This window comes from Octopus bimaculoides, chromosome 27, assembly GCF_046866305.1.
Source record: "Octopus bimaculoides isolate indiv1 chromosome 27, ASM4686630v1, whole genome shotgun sequence".
NCBI classification, from domain to species: domain Eukaryota; kingdom Metazoa; phylum Mollusca; class Cephalopoda; order Octopoda; family Octopodidae; genus Octopus; species Octopus bimaculoides.
Genome location: NC_142954.1, coordinates 4,423,694 through 4,444,592, shown reverse-complemented (window position 1 = coordinate 4,444,592; position 20,899 = coordinate 4,423,694). Strand labels below are relative to the sequence as shown.

The following is a 20,899-nucleotide window of genomic DNA, read 5'->3' as shown; positions in this document are numbered from 1 at the left end:
AAGGACAGCGGGGACGAGGCGGAGGCGGAGGCGAAGTAAGAGGAGGAGGAGGAGGAGGTGGACAGTCATCGGACAGTTAACATGAAGAGACGAGGAAGTAGATGAGTAGTAGGAGGAGGCCGGACAACAGCAATAAGTGACAAAAGAAGAGACAGAGAGAGAGACAGAGTTAGAGATAGAGAGGGGTAGAGGTAAAGGGTAGAGATAGTAGAGGGTGGAAAAGTAGGAGTTAAACGGAGCATAGTATTAAGGAACAGAGAGAGAGAAATAGAAAGACAGAGAGGGGTAGAGAGAGAGTGGAATAGAGATTGTAAAGGCTAGAGAGGTGGTAGGAGGCATGCCTGACAGGCCGGGGGATGCTTCCAGTGCACTTTAGTTGACACCAAGACATAACTAACAGGTCCATTCATTAGAGAGAGAGAGAGACAAAGAAAGAAAGAAAGAAAGAAAGACAGAAGGAAGAGAACTGAGGGTGATATCGGTTAGTTAAGGCTATCATTCTTATCTGAAGAACCATCATGGTATCATCTGATGTTGGTTCCATCCTTACCATCTTGGCAATTATTTCCACGATCTGCCCAGCTTCAACAGAACAAACTTCTTCAACTTTGCGACTTGTTCATGTGGTGAGTGGATTTGTAGATTTACATTTAAGTTTCCGGGTATATTAGGGGTATTTTAGGGTCATTTTTGTTGGTGGAGGATTCTGTGAACTGGGATAACTTTTGTGTGGATGGATATGTGTGTGTGTGTGTATTGTTTATATTTTTGTATCTATACATATATGTGCTTGTACACGCATAGTGTATATTTAAATATATATTTTGTATATATTCAGATGGAGTATATGTAATCTGAACTTTTCCCCCCTTTTTTAAATTATTTTTTTTTACGGAATCCCACGTTTTATCGAAATTTTGCCCTATCTATCTATCTATCTATCTATCTATCTATCTATCTATCTATCTATCTATCTACCTATCTATCTATCTGTACGGCCCACTATCGATCCTTGCGTGTTTGTATAAGAAAAGAACTAAATTTTATGAAGATCCGTAAAAATAAAAAAAAGTTACGAGGGGGTCGACGGGCTTCCACATTCACACACAAGGCTTTTGCCTGCCCGAGGTTATAATATACGGCAATTGCTCAAGATGCCGCACACAGGGACTGAACCCGAAAAACACGTGGGAGCGTCTTACCACATAGCCATACTTGTGATTATATATATATATATATATATATATATATATATATATATATATATATATATATATATATATATATATATATATATATATATATATATATATATATATATATATATATATATATATATATATATATATTAATATATATATATATAAATATTTTCATAAAAATGTGTGTGTGTATATATATATATATATGTATATATATATACACACATTTTTATTCGCATACACAGCAACCCCTGCTGCTATAAAACAATTTTTTTCAGGGTAGTGATCTTTCAGAAAAAGGATTAGCATCGAAAGATCGCCAGTTATAGGATTGCTGCCAAAATTTGGTACCTCTAAGTTACGGCGATGTAAACAAACATGACGCGAGCACACATAAATATTTAAAGATATATATATAAAATATATATTATATATAGAGGGTACTTATATCGAAATTTTGCCCTATAACTTAGCGGTTCTCAACCAGGGTCAATAAAAGATTTTTGGGGATCTACAACATAAAAATAAATCGGGAATCCACACGTGTATTTTAAGACCCCACCTGAAAAAAATTTTGCTTTCGATGTATTTAATGGTATTTTTGGTTTAGATGTATTGTAAGAAACAGCCAGGCTTCTTTCTCCAATGTTTTGACATAGTTCGGTAAACTTTTTACAGACTTCACCCACCACGCTTTGGTAAAAACATTTAAATAGTTCGTTCAACCTACACAAGGAAAAAAGTATCTACGAAACTAGTTTTTTAAATATCAAATGGCCATGCCGGTCCACCAGAATCGGTCAAAATCTAGTGTTTGACCCCAGCAAAAAAAAAAAAATGCGCTGTCGTACGGGGTGGGGGTCGGAAAATTCACATCGGAAATGTTCCGAGTTCTCTCACTAATTTTTTTTCATATTTATTACACTATTTTTTTTTTTTTTTTTGCTCAGGTCAAACACTGGCGTTTGACCCCAGAATGAAGTAGTAACCAGAGGGATCCACAGGTAAAAATTTCTTGAGTTGCTGTGTGGTTAGCAGCTTGCTTTCCAACCACACGATTTCCGGGTTCAGTCCCACTGCGCGGCACCTTGGGCAAGTGTCTTCTGCTATAGCCGGTTATTATATAGATCCGCACCCGGTGGAAAAATTGAAAAAAAACACCGGGTGCGGATCTATATATTAACCCTATAGCCTCGGGCCGACAAAAAACTTGTGAGTGGATTTGGTAGATGGAAACTGAAAGACGCCCGTCGTATACTTAGCGGTTCGGCAAAAGAGACCGATAGATGAAAGTACTAGGCTTACAATTGATAAGTCCTGGGGTCAATTTGTTCGACTAAAGGTGGTGCTCCAGCATGGCCGCAGTCCAATAACTGAAACAAAAATTTAAGAATAACTCGAAATGTTTTCCCCGTTGTTTTCAAAGTGCGTACTTCCAAAAAAAACTTGAAAACTTCTTTCTGAGTGCCTTGGGGGACAGGGAAAGGAGAATAAAACAAAAATATAGATTTTCATAAAAAAAATTTTTTTCCATATATAGCCCCACCCCCATTCAGGCATAGTGAGAAAAATTTCCAGAATGAAATATGACAATTGCAGAGTTACACAAGCAGACTGTTATCTTAACACTGTTGAATGAATGCCTGGTGTGAAATTGATTGGTGAGATAAGCTGCAATGGATATATATCACACAGTGCATTTCAATCAATATACTCACTCTACTACTGGCAGATATACGAGTGCATTTTTTACATGACTTATGGACTCGTTGACAGCTTACACACACATACACACATGTATACATATATAAACATTTATGTATGTTTATATACAATACATAGACATATAAACACTGTGTATATGTACAAATATATATGTATGTATAATATATATTTATATATACGTGTATAAGGGATGACCACTAGGTGGACATCCAATGTGCTAGAAAGAGGTCATCAACGACCCAACCGCAAAGAAAAAGTAATATTTTCTTTGTGGTTGGGTCGTTGATGACCTCTTTCTAGCATATTGGATGTCCACCTACTGGTCATCCTTTATACACGTGTAATACAATTTTTTCTGAATTTTCAGATTTGTTATATGCTAGGCCACTTGGTTTTAAATTGAATTAATATTCTATTTATCACCCTATCTATCTATCTATATCTATATCTATATATATATATAGAGAGAGAGAGAGAGAGTTGTAGTAGTACAACAAGGCACCAGTGATTACTGGAAATAACAGTCGATAAATTTATGACACTATAGTGAAGTTTCACTATGTATATTATTGACAAAGACTTGTGAGGGCAGGGAACATAAAAAATTTCGTCTTACTTCTAAGAAGAACATTAGGATAAATGGACAACCCAGAATCGGATAATCCAGTATCTAAGTTTCGGACTCTTCAAATACGTTTGTTATCGTCAGTTTGATTAGTCTTCTTCAGGTAGATTTTTACCTGGACAATATTTCAAATATTGCCACATGAATACCAGTATACTTGCCTGAACGCCTTGCTGTTAACAGAACTGAGAACAATACTGATCCATGATAGAAAATTCCACAAAAGAGTACGCCATTTGGTGAGAGATAAATATTATTTATTTAAAGGTCACAGTACATGTATTGAAGTGCTCCTAATATGTGGTTTGCACCTGAAGAATACGCTTGAGTTCTCTAAATACATGAAGCTATTAATAGCACTTCAATACATGTGTTGTGACCTTTAAATAAATAAGATATGTATATAACGAGCAAAGTAGCTTGTCCTAAATTCTCTAAACAAGATATAAATAGTAACAATACTAGATGGTAACATTTGACACTACAACATGGTTGTTCTGTACAGCATTATGTTAACTACATTTTGACCTCAGGAAAACATTTTTTTCCAGCTGGTTAATGACATAAAACTTGTGTCTGATATATTGTAAGGGAGTGAATCATTGCCCCCCTGCTTTTGCAAGACCCCAGTAGACCATGGTTTCTGGGTCTTTACCCAATCATTATTACTAGATACCTACCTGCTAGAGATGGCAGTCAATCGTCCCTACTCACAATATAATACATATATATATATATTTATATATCCAAAGTTTTAAATTTAAATTTAAGAGAGAGATTTGACGCTAATATCCATTATTATTGTAATTTATTCCTATTACAATAATAATGGATATTAGCGTCAAATCTCTCTCTTAAATTTAAATTTAAAACTTTGGATATATAAACAAAGAGAACAATCCCTAAGGAGTCTAATTTAGACTATTTTTGCGGTGAAATCTCCTGCTATATTGGTAATGGTTACATAGTTTACTATGAAAAATTATATATTTATATATATATATATATATATGTATATATATATATACACACACACACACACACACACATATATTCAGTCCTAGATTGTCAGGTGTTAACTCAGTTGTCTCTCTGAATATATATTGCTTCCTGTATCTAATTGCTATACAAGTTTATTATGAAACATCTGTGTGTTGTGTTAATCCATTTGCAGTATATTCCAGTAAACACACAAACATGCTCTCTCTCTCTCTCTCTCTCTCTCATACACCACAGACAACCATCTGTTATTGCTGACTTGTGTCATTCTTAACAATGTTATCATGTAATTTCCCAGGCATTTCAGCTGTTTTTGGCATGGTTTCTATGGCTGGAGACCCTTCCTAATGCCAACCACTTCACAGAATCTACTGGGTGTGCCTTTTATATGGCACCAGCTCAGGTGTTTTCTATGTGGCTCCAGCAGAGTCACCAGGTAACTTTCAAGACAAAGACCTCTTAGTTGAGAGAGGGAGAGGATCTGGGGGGGGATGTGGCTGTGTGCCAGGTGAGAGGTTAGAGTATGGTAGTGAGACAGGGATAGTTGCCTTACTATAGAGGAGATATTTGGTGACCCTAATAGGGCAAGGAAGGTGTGACAAAGTTAGGGGGGAGAGAGAGAGAGAAATGGTGTTGGAGATGTGTTGGGGTGGAATAGGAGTAGCACAGAGAGGATAGAGTGGAATGTTCCATGAGAAAGTCTGAGGGAGGATATATTGAGATGGTGAGGGAAATTGGAGAGGCTTGGGAGGGGGTAGGGAAAATATGTGAGAGCAAGGAAATTGTGTGGATAGGCATGAGAGAGAGAGATAGTGAAGAAAAGAAACAAAATCTTTCTTTCTGTTTAAAAAATTTTTACATATTTTTTATTTCCAAATTTTATTTTTTTTTGTAACCTTATTTTCTCTCTTTTTTTTTTCTTTTTTTTCAATATGCAGTTATATCGGCATGGCGACAGATCCCCTATTTCAGATTACCCAAATGATAACTTGACAAATGCTTGGCCAAAGGGACTTGGACAGCTTACAAAGGTAAGTCTAGATCAAAATTAGGGTCCATCATCATATCGACCCTTTAACATTCTCATTGTTCTGCCAAATGTAAATATTTATTTATTCATATTGTTTCCAACTAACCATTTATCATGCTGTAACATAGAGATTCCTATATTGCGATTGTATATCTTCAAAACGACATTGTAGGGTAGGTAAGAGAGGCAGAATCTGGTTAGTTTGAACATAAAACAAGTAGAATATTTGGGTCAGATATGGCTGGATTAAATGCCCTTTTGGTGCTAACCCACCTGAGACCATTTTTGGTTTTATGATACAGACCTAGTTTTAACTCTTTAACATGGTTATTCCAGTCATCATCATCATCATTTAACGTCCGCTTTCCATGCTAGCATGGGTTGGACGATTTGACTGGGGACTAACGAACCAGAAGGCTGCATGTCACCAACACGGAAGCGAGACCACTGCTTTGGCAGTGATCCCGCTCGGATGGTGCTGTTAGCGCTCCACTGGCATGAGTGCCAGTTGTTAAATCTGGTTCAGTTTCGATCTCACTTGCCCAACAATGTTAAATATCTATCAAAAAATAGAATTGATATTTTCTGCAAGTTATGTCTCAATAAACTTGTATTTTAACCAAAGAAAAAGCAAATTCCACTTCACCCTTCCATTCTTGCTTGCTTCCATTGACATGTTGCTGTTTTTCTGTCCCTTCTTTTACCCTTTTGTGACGAGGTATAGGGGGACACCTGAACATTATATATAATAAACTCATTAACCCTTTTCAACTGTGAAATTAAAGTTCATGGTTATTCCAGTAATGACAATATCTACCAAAAAATAGAATTGGTATTTTCTGCAAGTCATGTTGCCTCAATAAACTTGACAAAATCCAGCAGAAAATCATTTCAAATCAGACATTCCTTAACTTAACTTTGATTGGCTTATAAAACTGTTTTTTGCAGTTAAGGTTAATGAAATTTTCTAGAGAATATATCTGATTTCTGCAGTTAAAAAGTTCATTTTTGTATTAAAAAAATTCTAGATGTGAACGAAATTATGATAGAAGATTGACGATGCTTGTATGACGGTGATCGTCATTGACAACTATTGCATAACGTCAAGGTAAGAAAACACACACACGATGGACTTTTAGTTTCCATCTAGCAAATTCATCCAGGGTTGTAGAAGAAGACACTTGTCCAAGGTGCCATGCAATGTAATTGAACCTGAAATCACACCCTATCATTCTTTTTTTACCTGCCCGCACAGTCTTTCTCCAAAACTGGACCTCCTCCATTAAAATTACCAAATGCCACAAAAGACGAAGAATCCAAGCTTTAACCCCTGTCCCATCTCTCTGTCCTTCCATTCTGTTATGTCTTAATTCTTAACCGTTTCTCTTCTGTTGGCGTCTTAAAAGGTTGGTATGCAACAGCAATACGAACTTGGAAAATACTTGAGAAAGCGCTACGATGGATTCCTCAACACTTCTTTCAACGCAGAAGAGGTGAATATATTTTCTTTACTCATTTTACTCTTTTCCTTGTTGGTGTCAGTCAGTAGCTCGTGGCCATGCTGGAGTACCACCTTGCATGCTTCAGTCACTTGTTTGACTTCCGGTATTCTTTGTAAGCCTAGCACTTACTTTATCGGACTCTTTTGCTGAACTGCTACATTATGGGGACGTAAACACACCAACATCGGTTGTGAAGTGATGATGGGGGGGGGACAAACATAAACACAAAGACAAATACACACACACACACACACATATATATATATATAATTAACATAATAGGGTAAAAATTTGATATTAATTAATATCAATTTAATACCAGGAAACTAGCACATTAAAAGAATCAGAAGGTTCAGAATAAATTTTCTGAGATCCTAAAAGGATTATAGTACTTGTGTATATAAAAAGAGGCCCCTAAAGTGGACAGTTAATATGCTTGAATTTTTTAAGTGATCTTTTTCGAGCACATTAACTGTCCACTTCAGTGGCCTCTTTTATATACCCAAGTACTATATATATATATATATATATATATATATATATATACATATATATATATGGGAGAATGTACGAAAAAAAACAACAGACGAGGACAGGTGGTGTAAACAACAAAAGGATGTATTAGTTTGACGCTCGGGAATACAGAAAGTCTTTAACGTTTTGAGCTACGCTCTTCAACAGAAAGAATATGGAGAAAACAAGGAGAAAAACACGGAGAGAAAAAAATTGAATGGTGTTTGGTCAACGATCTATCATGGCTTATCATATATATACATATATGTGATGGGTTTTTTCAGTTTCCGTCTACCAAATCCACTCACAAATTCTTTGGTCGGCCCGAGGCTATAGTAGAAGACACTTGACCAAGGTGCCATGCAGTGGGACTGAACCTGGAGCCATGTGGTTGGAAAGCAAGATTCTTACCACACAGCCACGCCTGTGCTTCTAGTGTTTTTAATTTAAAAAAAAATTTATTTTTTTTTAAACCTGGTTTTATTCTATTTGCCGAATCACTAAGTTACAAGGTACACAAAAATAAAACATACACAGAGAGAGAGGAAAATGTAATATTGATCATTTATGTGCCATGGAAACTCAATCAAGCTCTGGCTTTGGCTATCATAACCATCTATATTTACCACTAGGTTCTGTCGTTATTCTCTGTTTTTATTGCTACACTCTATGTTTTATCTTCTCTATTTATTGCCCTCTTCTGCTGTTATTTCATGTTCTCTTGTAGATCCTAGTGCGTAGTACGGATAAAGACAGAACCTTAATGAGTGCCTACAGCAACCTGGCTGGATTTTTTTACCCTTCTTCTCAGGATATCTGGAACCCTGATATTCTCTGGCAGCCAATTCCTGTCCACACTGTTCCGAGAATGGATGATAATGTAAGAACTGATTCTTAACACTGAAAAATGCAAGCTAGGGGATATAACTCAAGTGGGCCAGTGGCATGACTAGATAAATTAAATAAAGAATAAAGCAAAATAAATTCTTCTCAATACATCGAAATTTTCCTTTTGGTAGGAGAAAGTAAACAACAGCCTAGCAATAATTCTATTAAAATATACTGATTTTCTTTCTGTTGATTTTGAAAATAATGAACAATTTAATGAAATAACTTTGTTGACCCCCCAGAAAAGACCATGTCTCTTACTGAAAATAAAAAAAACAACTCATTTATTATACACTACAGGGAAAGAAATCAATCATAAAGGTCAATGTTTTATTTTGCAGTTACTTTACATGGAATCGAATTGTCCGAAATATATGAAACTTTATGAAAACTTCCAGAAATCAAAGAAATTCAAAGAATTGATCAATGATTACAAGGTGAGACTTTGGCTTTATCTTTAAGGATTTTACTTTATGTGTGATCATGTGGTCAACCAGATTGTTGGCTGTTGTTACATATCGCTGGTCACAATGCACTTTACATCATTTTTAGCTTTTGAATGATGTCACCCTGCTGGCCCCTGGCAAGCAGGCCAACATTCCCCTTGATCCGAAGGTTGGTCTGTCGCAGGGTCAGCCATTCACAGGTGAGTGGACTGGGGACGATGTGAAACAAAGTGTCTTGCTCAAGAACACAACACACCACTCCATTTGGGAATTGAACCTGCGACCTAGTGATCATAAGTGCAACACCCTAACCACTGGGTCACACAACTTCACATGTGTTAATATACACTTGATATCTTCTGTGTAATATATACCCATTACCTGTGTGATAAGCATCCAATATCTATATAACATACATCCAATATCTATGTAATATACACCCAATATACTGACAACATGGTGGAGTCACAATGGCCCAGTGGTTAGGATAGCGGACTCGCAGTTTCGATTCCCAGACCGGGCGTTGTGAGTGTTTATTGAGCCAAAACACCTAAAACTCCACGAGGCTCTGGCAGGGGATGGTGGCGAACCCCGCTGTACTCTTCCACCACAACTTTCTCTCACTCTTACTTCCTGTTTCTGTTGTGCCTGTAATTCAAAGGGTCAGCCTTGTCACGCTGAATATCCCCGAGAACTACGTTAAGGGTACACGTGCCTGTGGAGTGCTCGGCCACTTGCACGTTAATTTCACAAGCAGGCTGTTCCGTTGATCGGATCAACTGGAACCCTCGACGTCGTAAGCGACAGAGTGCCAACAACAACAACTGACAACATGACATATATATATATATATACTTTGTTCTTATATTTCAGGATGTGATAACGCTCGTTAGCGACAAATCTGGTGCCACAGGAGACATTGAAAGTGTGACCTCTGTCTATGACAACCTCTTCTGTAAGGTAAGTACAAATATGTTATTTCATATTGGGGGGGGGGGGGGTTAGCGCCCTCACCGCTATCGTCACCACCGTTGCCATCTTCACCATCACCACTACTACCAATATCGTCAATACCAATCACTAACACCACCACCGGCACCATCTTTCATCACCACTACCACCATCACCATCACCACTGCCACCACTATCATTGTCAACATTACCATCATGATGCCTTACTAAGAGCATTGTACCATCTGTTCTTCATTTGCTAACACTATCTGTTAGCTTGAGATTTCCTAACACTACAACTTGTTTACAGCTTTCATAATAGCCTTCATAATAACCTATATTGGCCAGATTATCAGATGTTGCTTTTGTTTGGTTACTGTTTGTGTACCACTACTTTTGTAATGGTTTTTATCTTATTTATAGGTTTCCTATTTGGAAATAGATAATAAATATATTTTACTTTTGAATTAAGAATCTATATTGATAAACATGTCACTTACAAGTGTTATCATTATACATAAATCCTGACTCCAGCTACATAAATGCCATAGCGAGAAATATATAGTCTGAAATGCTAACTGACATTTTATGCATGCATGTATGTTGAAGATAAATAAATTTGTGTTCTTTTAACTGTATAAAAAAAAAAATGCACAGTTTCATAATTGGAGAAATAAATTTCATTAACAAGTTGAAGAACGTGAAGAAAGAGAAAATAATTACTACATTAGTTTATTTATGTACATTTAGCATTTATAGTACAATTGGAAAGTAAAGTCATTTTGTCGTAGAGAATTACGACTTAAAATTCACACTAGCTAATCCTTCATACTAGAGTTCACAACAATTCAAAAAAGTCTTGTTGGATTTTTATCATAGACATGGCATAAAAAATAGCCAATATCGCAATGAGTGAGTGTTGTGGAGTTTAGTAACATTCAACGATCACTGAGTAATTTCCCAAAAATCAGGGTTTTTATAACTGCTCGTATCCGAATTCTAAGAATCGTATTTCGTGAAAGATTTCTTTGACAAAAGTTTAGAATTCGTCTATGGGCAGTAATTTTAACCAATGGGATACCAACAATTATGTGTGTGTATAATCAGAAATATTTTGTAAATATTTAATTCTGTTTTTGCAGCGTGCACACAATTTCTCGTTACCCAGTTGGGCATCAGACGACATTATGTTGAAGTTAAAGGCTTTGGAGATTATCAAAATGAAGAATTACTTCTACACCCCTTCTATGCAGCTTCTGAAAGGAGGTGAGTTTACTTTCTGAACGTTACAGCACTAAACTTTAACCCTTCAGCTTTCAGATTACTCTGTTAAATGTATTCATACTCAGTCATGTTGTTTTGAATTAATCATAGATTATCTTGTAGATTTTGAGAATGTGATTTGTTTGTTTGTTTTTTTTTCCCACATCTATCAGAGTGCAAAGTGCTCCTCATGAACGCAGGTTTGTGAGACGGTTGTGATCTATAAATAGTTTTGAGTAGGAACCAGAAAGAGAAGTATGAGCACACAATGTGTTTATACACACTGGATTCGTAATTAAATTTGAATTCTTTGCAATCAAATTTTTATTTGTTTCAGGTCATCTTCTCTGGGACATCGTAGAAAATATGAATTTGAAAGTGACCGAACCAGAAACCCTTCGGAAATTTATCATGTATTCTGCTGTAAGTTCCCCCCTCTCTCTCCCTTTCTGTCTCCCTTACGATAAATATATATATATATATATATGTAAAACAAAGAATTGTCAGGATAAAACATTAGAGTTAATGACTGACAAACTTGGTGCATAAGAAAATCGGACATTCCATTCTTAATGACTTGATATATATATATATATATAATACAAATGATATGTACATACCTACATCTACATGTATATATAGATGCATATCCGGGTGCAGGGCATCAAAAAAACGTGGACAAAAAAAGGAAGGGAACATAAACAAAGCACAAAAAAACGAACTTTTTTTTTTCGGACAACAGAATGAACATATAGGAAAACAGACAAGCCACATACATACATATATATATTTTTTTTTTTTTTTTTTCCCCTCTCACTCTCTGGGAGAGAGGCACAAGCACATACACAAACATATACACACACGGCAGTAACGTCTGCCTACCAAATTCAATCACAAAGCTCCGGTCGGCTCGGGGCTATAGCAGAAGACACTTGCCCAAGGTGCCACGCGGTGGGACTGAACCTGAAACCATGTAGCTGGGAAGCAAGCTACCTAACCACACAGCCATGCCCATATATATATATATATATATATATATATATATATATATATATATATATATATATATATATATATATATATATATATATATATATATATATATATATATATATATATATATATATATATATATATATATATATATATATATATATATATATATATAGATAGATAGATAGATAGATAGATAGATAGATAGATATAGGGCAGGGAATTGCCAATTAGTAAATAAAATTAATAATTAACTAACGGCAGGTTTGTTTTCGTTTATTTTCTATGTGTGCCATAAATATCGCCATCCGTTGGAGAAAAAATTGTAGTTAGAATTAGTAGTTCTTTGGCTGCTATTTCTAAATTTTCAGTATGTTGGTGAAGCAACTCATGCTGATCCCTATAGGTTTATAATTATATATATATATGCTGTATATGCAGGTTTTATTGTAAAAGCTATTATACTATGAATAGAACTGAAAGAATTTCAATGGTATTCCTTCAGTAAATGGGGTTTTTTTCTCTTTGATTCCTCAGCATGATTCCACAATGATCGCCCTCTTCATGTCTCTGAACCTTTTCAATGACATTTTGCCGCCATACGCTTCCTGCCTCATAATTGAGTTACACAAAAGCGAGGAGAACTCTTATTTTGTGCAGATCTTTTACAAGAATTCTACTTCAGCCGAACCGGTACCTCTCACGATGTCAGGTATGTAACCACGGAGACAAACACCAGTGTTTTTTTTCTTCTTTTTCTTCTTATTATTTAGGCAGTGTGTTGGCAGAATCGTTAGCACGATGGACAGAATTAAAGAATGCTGAGCAGCATTTCATCCATTTTTACATTCTGGGTTCAGATTCTGTTGAGGTCAACTTTGCTTTTTCTCCTTGCTGGTGGTGGGGATAAACTCAAGTACCAGTGAAGCACTGGGGTCGACGTAATCAACTAGGTCCCTTCACTCAAATTTCAGTCCTTGTGTCTATAGCTGAAAGGGTTATTAGGTGCCATGCAGTGGGACTGAGCCCAGAACCATGTAGTTGGGAAGCAAGCTTCTTACCACATAGCCATGCTTATATATATATATATATATATATATATATATATATATATATATATATATATATACACAACGAGCTTCTTCCAGTTTCTATCTCTGAAATCCACTTACAAGGCTTTGGTTGGCCTGAGGGTTGGGTAGAGGACACTTGACCAAGGTGTAACGCAGTGGGACTGAGCCCGGAACCATGTGGCTGGGAAGCAAACTTCTTACCACACAGCCGTGCGGATATATACATATATATATACGACAAGCTTCTTTCAGTTTCCATCTCCCAAATCCACTTACAAGGCTTTAGTCAGCCCAAGGCTACAGTAGAAGGCACTTGCCCAAGGTTCTAAGCAGTGGGACTGAACCCAGAACCATGTGGTCAGGAAGCAAACTTCTTACCACACAGCCATTCCTGCACCTAAATTATTTATAAAAAACAAAAATTTCCATCTCACCAAATTCTATTCAATGCCTGTCCAAGATAATGTATTTCAAGAGAAATATGGTAACATAAGGATTGAGATATGAATACATCTGCCAATGCTAACCACTGTTAAACTTAAGCGTCTTCCTTCTCTGTTCAGGTTGCGAACAGAAGTGTCTTTGGAACCAATTTGTTAGACTCACAGAAGAATCATTGACTGCAAACATTGAGTTAGAATGCGAACTACCTCAAGATTCATGTAAGTTTTTGTTGTTAAACCTGTTGGTTCTGTTTTTTTGTTTGTGGTTGTTTTTTACTTTTTTCTCCTTTTGATACTCAAAGCACGTTTCGCGATTTGCTGCTGCTCCCCCCCCTTCCTACCATTACTCCTCGCCCCACCCAAATTACTAAAATTGCTGCATCTGCTGAAGCTACCACTAATGCTAATAACTACTATTACTGTTGTTGTTGTTGTTAGGGTCGTTGAATGCGTGGCAGTTTTTAACCCTTTAGCATTTAAACCGGCTACATCCAGCCCACATTTTCTACCTGTTTTATCTCTGGATTGGCCAGATCTGGCCTCTCACACCTGCCCTACAATGCCATTTTATAAATAAACAATCACATGGTCAAAATCTCAAAGCTATGAGATAATGCTTATATAAATAAGCATTATCTCAAATAAATAAGCGTTTGACAAAGTAATCTGAATGCTAAAGGGTTAAAGAACAAAGTACAAGAAACCCAAATTACCCCCTTTAAGGGTCTGCAGCATAGGGCTCACACAGTTGACATAATCCTGACATTACATTACACTTTTTTTTTGCATAAGCCTAAGTCCCTTGTTTATGAAAATAAGGCGTGAAACAGTTGTGCTGATGATTGCTATTGAGGCAGAAACACATGACTTGATACTTGAAATTATCTCCCCTCCTCAAGCAGAGCTGATCTTAATTGCTGTTTTGATAATAATAAGACATCCTCTAGAAGTGGAGATAATTTTAATTAATCAAGAATTTGTCATATGGTACTTGATATACCCGTATTTCTCTTATAGTATTCAAGAATATGCCACTGGCCTCTTTGAGTTATTTCCCATTGCTTGTTTTTGTTTAAGTTTATGGAAATTACCCAGGCCATAAATGGTTTCTATTCTTCTTGTTATAAGTCTAAGTCCATTGTCTACTTGAGATAAGGGTCGATGACAGTTATTGAGGTAGAAACATGTATCCACAAATATCTTCTTATCTCCAGACAATAAACCTGTCTTTTCCCCTGTAATGCCATATCAGCTTCAGAGAATTCTTGATTCTTGAGATTATCTCTCCCTTGTCAAGTGGCAGCCGTTCCTTCTATTTGAACTTGCTGCCCCATGGAATATTATCTGCTCTCACTTGTCAAGTACACCCACCATTTATTTATTTATTTATACATTGTTTATGTTTCAATAGTTCTGTTCTCCAGTTGTTGTTTGATGTATTCCTGGATGTGCACAGGGCCCAAAATTGATAATCTGAAAAATTATTGTCTTTCAATTAAGGAAACACTGCTGCTTTTTTGAGTATTAACCATCACAACTACGGTCTTACCGCTGCCTGCAGCAATACTAACATCGGCTGTTAATTCTTGGTGCTTCAAATACTAAAGCTTTCGAGGGTTTTTTTTTCTTTCTTTTTTTTTTTTTTTTTGAGGGAGGAAAACTGCAAAATTGAAAAGCTTGGATAAGTTTTAAGAATTCTGCATGTTTTGAACGAAGTTGTTGCATGAAAATAATAAAATAATTATAATACTTGGTGGTTGTTAATGAATTATTAACATTTAATATTCTACCTGTTTTGTGCTCAAACTGGCCAGATCTGGCCTTTCACACCTTCCCTACAATGTCACTCCAGAAATAAACAACCAAATCATTGAAACCCTTAAGCTTTGAAATAATGGTCTGATTAATTAATTTTTCTCAAAATGACATTAATAAACATTGCGTTCGACAAAGCAATCTGAATGCTAAACACTTAAATAAAATGTGGGATCTTTTTTAAAACAGGGGCCACATTTTTCATTAACGAAACACTTTGAAACTTGGAACACTGGTAGAATGTGTCATATAAAACATCTTTTTTCTCTTAGTCTTCTTTTAAAAAAAAGAAATCCCTAAGTTATTCCATGTTAAAGTTGTCGTATTTCTGTAATTTCAACCAATCACTGACGTCCATTCAGCCGATATACATTAAGTGCCGACTACATAAACAAACGATTCTGAAACAATTAACCCTAACCCTAAGGTTAGGGTTCCTAACCCTAGGGTTAGGGTTAAAGCAAATTTAAAATAAAAAAAGCAAATAAAACGAAGGTATGGAGATTAAATACGCTTTACACCGCTTAATCAGCCAAAGGAGTAAATGTAAACAACTGAATACTTGTCAGTGATTGGTTGAAATTATCGAAATAAGACAATTTTTTACATGAAATAAATTCGAATACAAAAATATTTTTCTGTTCTATAACACAAAATAGATAAGTATACGAAGTTTGAAAGTCTTTCGGTACCAAAAACACTACGTAAAACATTAATGAAAAATGTGGCCCCCGTTTTAAAATAGATCCATTTATTTTTCTCAAAATGACATGAATAATAAACATTGCGTTCGACAAAGTAATCTGAATGCTATACACTTAAATAAAATGTGTGTATAAAGCTGTGTGTGTGTATATATATATATTTGACAGGAAGGACAACAAAAGAAAGAAAGAGACCTCGATATTATGCAAATAGAGGAATTTATCTGTAAAAATATGACACTTATTCAGTAGCCATGATAAAACTCCGAGTTTCGGATGCCAGGGTGGATAACTGAAGAGATGTTGGCGTGGACCCCCGCCCACCCTGGCATCCGAAACTCGGAGTTTTATCATGGCTACTGAATAAGTGTCACATATTTTTACAGATATATATATATATATAGTGTGTGTGTAAGAAAATTTAATTTTTTGCATTAAACAGATGCCTTACCTCTAACTCCATGTCTAATGTTGAAAAGGAAATATAATTGGGGTGGGGTGGGGTGGGGGGGCAAAATGCACCTTACCCTTTAATGAGCCATAAAAGATCAATAAACAATTATATTTTCATACATATTGATAATATACCATATTTATTCATTTGTGTTATACACTCATATATAATGTGCAGCAGGACTAATTTTGAGCTGTAAAATCAAAGAGAGGGGTGGGTGGTGTCCTATCAATGCTGTGGACTGAGTATTCTTCAGTGTTACTTGTACACTAGGTGGCGCCCGTGCCATCAAAAATGACGGCTAATTGTAGTATTTTAAATATAAATATGGATGGGAAATCAAATTAATACACTTGTCAATGTTATCTAGTGGTTGTCTGTTGAGATGTGACATTGATCATCCTTTGTTACTGAAAGGTTATGGTGTGAGGGAAGAGATTGGAGAGGAGGAGGCTCTTGATGTAGAGGAGCTACATGGCAGCTCACATGTAGGAGAGAGAGAATGAAGGACTTAGAGGTATGTCCAAGGAATAGGACAGTAAATGATGAAGTGTCCAGGTGGCGCCTCAGGTAGCAGGAGCATATATTTGGCAGAGTGTTCTGGATGTTTATGAGTCAGACTTTAAAAATCTGTGATATGAAAGAATGAGAATTCGATATAAACAAGAATCGTAAACTAATGGGACCAAAAACTGGAAACTGTGATTACAAATATTTTCTGGGTTCTTAAATTTTGTATTTTCTAGCTTCTTTGGTGAAGCTGTGACCATTCCTGCTAACCCTTGAATATTGGAATGTGCATGCATGTGTGTTCTTCAAATTTTCTTCATTTATCTGATTTTTGTGGGGGCTTTTTCTTTTGCTATGGCTTTCAATTGGCTAGTATTTATGTAACAAGCAGTTTTACTCTTTCAAAAGTTTTGGTATTATTTAAATTACAATTTACTAACTTTGCCTCCAGGCGACAAATTTGCAGAGAAAAATTGAAGTCATTTTTGTCTAACCTTGCTCCCTTTTCTATTACAAGACTTACCAATTTAGCTTGTCAAATGTGTGCCTGTGTGTGTGTGTGTATATATATATATATATATATATACATACAGATACACCCACAATTTAGCTTGTCAAATGTGTGCCTGTGTGTGTGTGTATATATATATATATATATATATATATATATATATATATATATATATATATATATATAATAATAATATTAGGGACAAAATCCAAAATTACAGGTAAAAAACTCAATTAAAATCAATTTATAAAAAATTAAAATTAAATTGTGCTTTTAATTATTAATTTTTCTATATGTGATAGTGGATTTTCATCGATGAGTTCTTGAAAATTGGTTATTTTCCCTAAAACTATATATATATATATATATATATATATATATATATATATATATATATATACATACAGATACACCCACACACGAGTCTTGAGTTCAGTACCACTGTGTGACACCTTGGGCAAGTGTCTTCTACTACAGCCTCAGGCCAACCAAAGCTTTGTGAGTGGATTTGGTTGAGGGGAAACTGAAAGAAGCTTGTTGTATATGTTTGTGCATATGTGTTTGCCCTACACCATTGCTTGACAACCAGTGCTGGTGTATTTATGTCCCTGTAACTTAGCAGTTTGGCAAAAGAGACCAATAGAATAAGTATTATACTTGTAAAGAATAAATCTTAGGGTTGATTTCTTTGACAAAAAATAACCCTTTAAGGTGGGTGGTGCCCCAGCATGGCCGCTGGTCAGCATGGTCAGTATGGAGCATTTTGTCTCCTTTCTTGCCTGTGTGTTACTCTGCAGATATTGTCAGCCTTTGTTTTCCATCATCCGTTTCACTGATGAAAAACAGTTCATTTCTATGTGTGTGTGTGTGTGTGTGTGTATACACATGGATACACACACACACACACACACACACACATATGCATTTGCATTACAAAACTTTTTACATGATCTCAAAAATGATTAAGAACTATTATAATTATTTTTGCTATTTAAATATTATTTCTAAAATGTTTTAAAACATTTTCTTTGTTATTTCACTGTTTGTTTTGTTACTATATAAACTGCAGTTGACAGTTATTACTATGTTGTTTAGCTATTACTTAACTGTTATTTAGCAGTTATTTGATTGTTATTGAAATAACTGTTAAACTGATTTCATTCTCAACGTCCTGTTGGAAAATTTCCGTCAAAACTGCAGTCCTGTACTGAAAGATACAAGGGTTTCAGTTATTTTACCCCTACATTAAACTATTTAGCATTTAAACTGGCTCAAGACAGCTGTACCAAAGTGTCTCCTACTTGTCTCATGCAGTTCTGTGAGACTCAGGAAGTTGAGAATATAAGAATTGTTATTTCACTGTTATTTTTTTAACTGTCTTTTTTTTTTTTGATTTTATATATTTTTGTTTTTGTTGATGTTGATATTTACAACAAAAAAAAAAAAAATCCCCCAATAAAACTTAAAATCACTTTTTATTTCCCCTTCAAAATCTTTTGCAGTATCCTCAGCCACTCTCATCACCGTTGTGTTTGCCATTTTTTTCCTTATTATCGTAGCTATTGCTACGATGTGTTTTCGGCACCGCAAAAGAGAATCATACAAACGTATTCAGGTGTAACTTTTTTTTTCTCCTTCTTTCTTTAATTTTTTTACTCTATTTTTCTACCGTTTCTTTACTATAACAAACAGAAAAAAAAAAGAAAAAAAAACATATTGAATTAAATTTTTCTAAAAAAAAAATTAAATAATTACAATTTGACTTCTGGTTTTTATTTCTCGATTGATTGATTGATTGAACAAAGCCCATCACTCAGATACATCTTGAATTCCCTCCCCACCTCTTCGTTGCATTTGTTTCCATCCTCTCACTAGGATTTAAACTCATAATGTTAAAAAGTCATTCCTAACTAGTGGGGTGGTGTGAGAGCTTTAACACCTCGTGGGTAGGGAGCAGTTATGATGTGTGACTCGTCACAGGTGTACATTGCGGAAGGTGAGGCTCCATGGGGTTTTCGCAAGAACCCTATGGATCCCATCCATTGTTCTTCAGGACTGAACATAACCAATTTCCTAAAGCAACCCTCAGTAATGAGACCTTGTTGCACCCCACCACAAAAAAACAAATGTGATTAGCAAAATTAACCTCAGAGGGATTTAAAATGAATGAATGAATAAATAAATAAATAAACACTGCCAGGCCATTTGTCTAAAGCAGCCTGGCCCTCTGTTGGTTCTGGTGACGAGGGTTCCAGTTGATCTGATCAACAGAACAACCTGCTCATGAAATTAACGTGCAAGTGGCTGAGCACTTTACAAACATATGTGCCCTTCACATAGTTCTCTTTTAAAAAGGCTTCACACAACTTCAGCTTTATATATTAAGATATATGTATATATATATATATGTGTGTGTGTGTATGGGCTTCCTTTGGTCCGTACATGGTCAGCTCTACCATGTTGTGACCCGAGAGTAGCGTCGGTGTCACTTTCACATTCTGGATAAGATCCATATTATTTGTGAAGCAGAGATCCAGTATGTTACCTGCCCTGGTTGGTTGGAGTACTATTTGTTCCATGTACAAAGTGTTGGCGAGGTTCAGGAGGGAATTCACCTGTCCTTGTTCGTATCGCGTCATTCCTGGGAGAGAAAGGCTCTCAGGCCATCTGACATTGGGCAGATTGAAGTCTCCCATAAGAAGTACACTTATGTGTTGTTCTAATGTGTCTAGAACTTCTTCTATTTTTGTAAGGCAGTCTTCAAACTTGCCTACATGATTTGGAGCATCTGGAGGGCGATATGTAGCACATATAACTACATTGAGTTGTCTTATATGTACAATTAGTGTGTCACATACTGAATTTGAGTGTAACAAAAGGACCTGGGGTGTGAGGTCTTCGCGGATGTACATAGCAACTCCACCATGACTCCTTTCTTTTCTGTCAGTCCAAAATACAACATACTGTGGTATGTGTATTTCTGCATTTCCTATATCTGGTTTCTGGTGGGTTTCCATAAGTGCTATGCATAAGGCTTGATTGCAAGCAACAAGGTCTCTCAAGACAGGGATTTTTGTCCTGTTACTAAGTGATAACAGTCCTCTGATGTTCAGTAAGAGCGCCGATGTGATGTGTGTGTTGTTGCCAGTGGTGCCCACCTTGGGTCTATTTGCTGTGGTGGTCTTGTGTATTGGGGATAGTCCCATCTGTGCGATTGTAGCCAGGTCAGCTGCTGTACCATCTTTTGCGCCA

The 20,899-nt window shown here is 35.9% G+C and overlaps 1 protein-coding gene across 2 annotated transcripts; it reads left to right on the top strand.

Moving 5' to 3' along the window:
• Positions 1–235: 235 nt before the first annotated feature.
• Positions 236–19,404, top strand: LOC106883800 (prostatic acid phosphatase). 2 transcript variants are annotated; one of them, XM_014934936.3, is made up of 11 exons: positions 236–626; positions 5,490–5,582; positions 6,988–7,074; positions 8,324–8,476; positions 8,826–8,921; positions 9,804–9,890; positions 11,024–11,147; positions 11,482–11,567; positions 12,675–12,849; positions 13,774–13,872; positions 19,150–19,404. In XM_014934936.3, exons 1-11 carry the CDS (start codon positions 519–521, stop codon positions 19,266–19,268), a joined length of 1,227 nt encoding a protein of 408 aa, XP_014790422.1. In that variant the 5' UTR covers positions 236–518; the 3' UTR covers positions 19,269–19,404. The 2 variants fall into 2 exon arrangements, with proteins under 2 accessions (XP_014790422.1, XP_052833171.1); XM_052977211.2 differs by lacking the exon at positions 19,150–19,404 and adding an exon at positions 15,154–15,278 and having other exon boundaries at positions 372–626.
• The last annotated feature ends 1,495 nt before the right edge of the window (positions 19,405–20,899 follow it).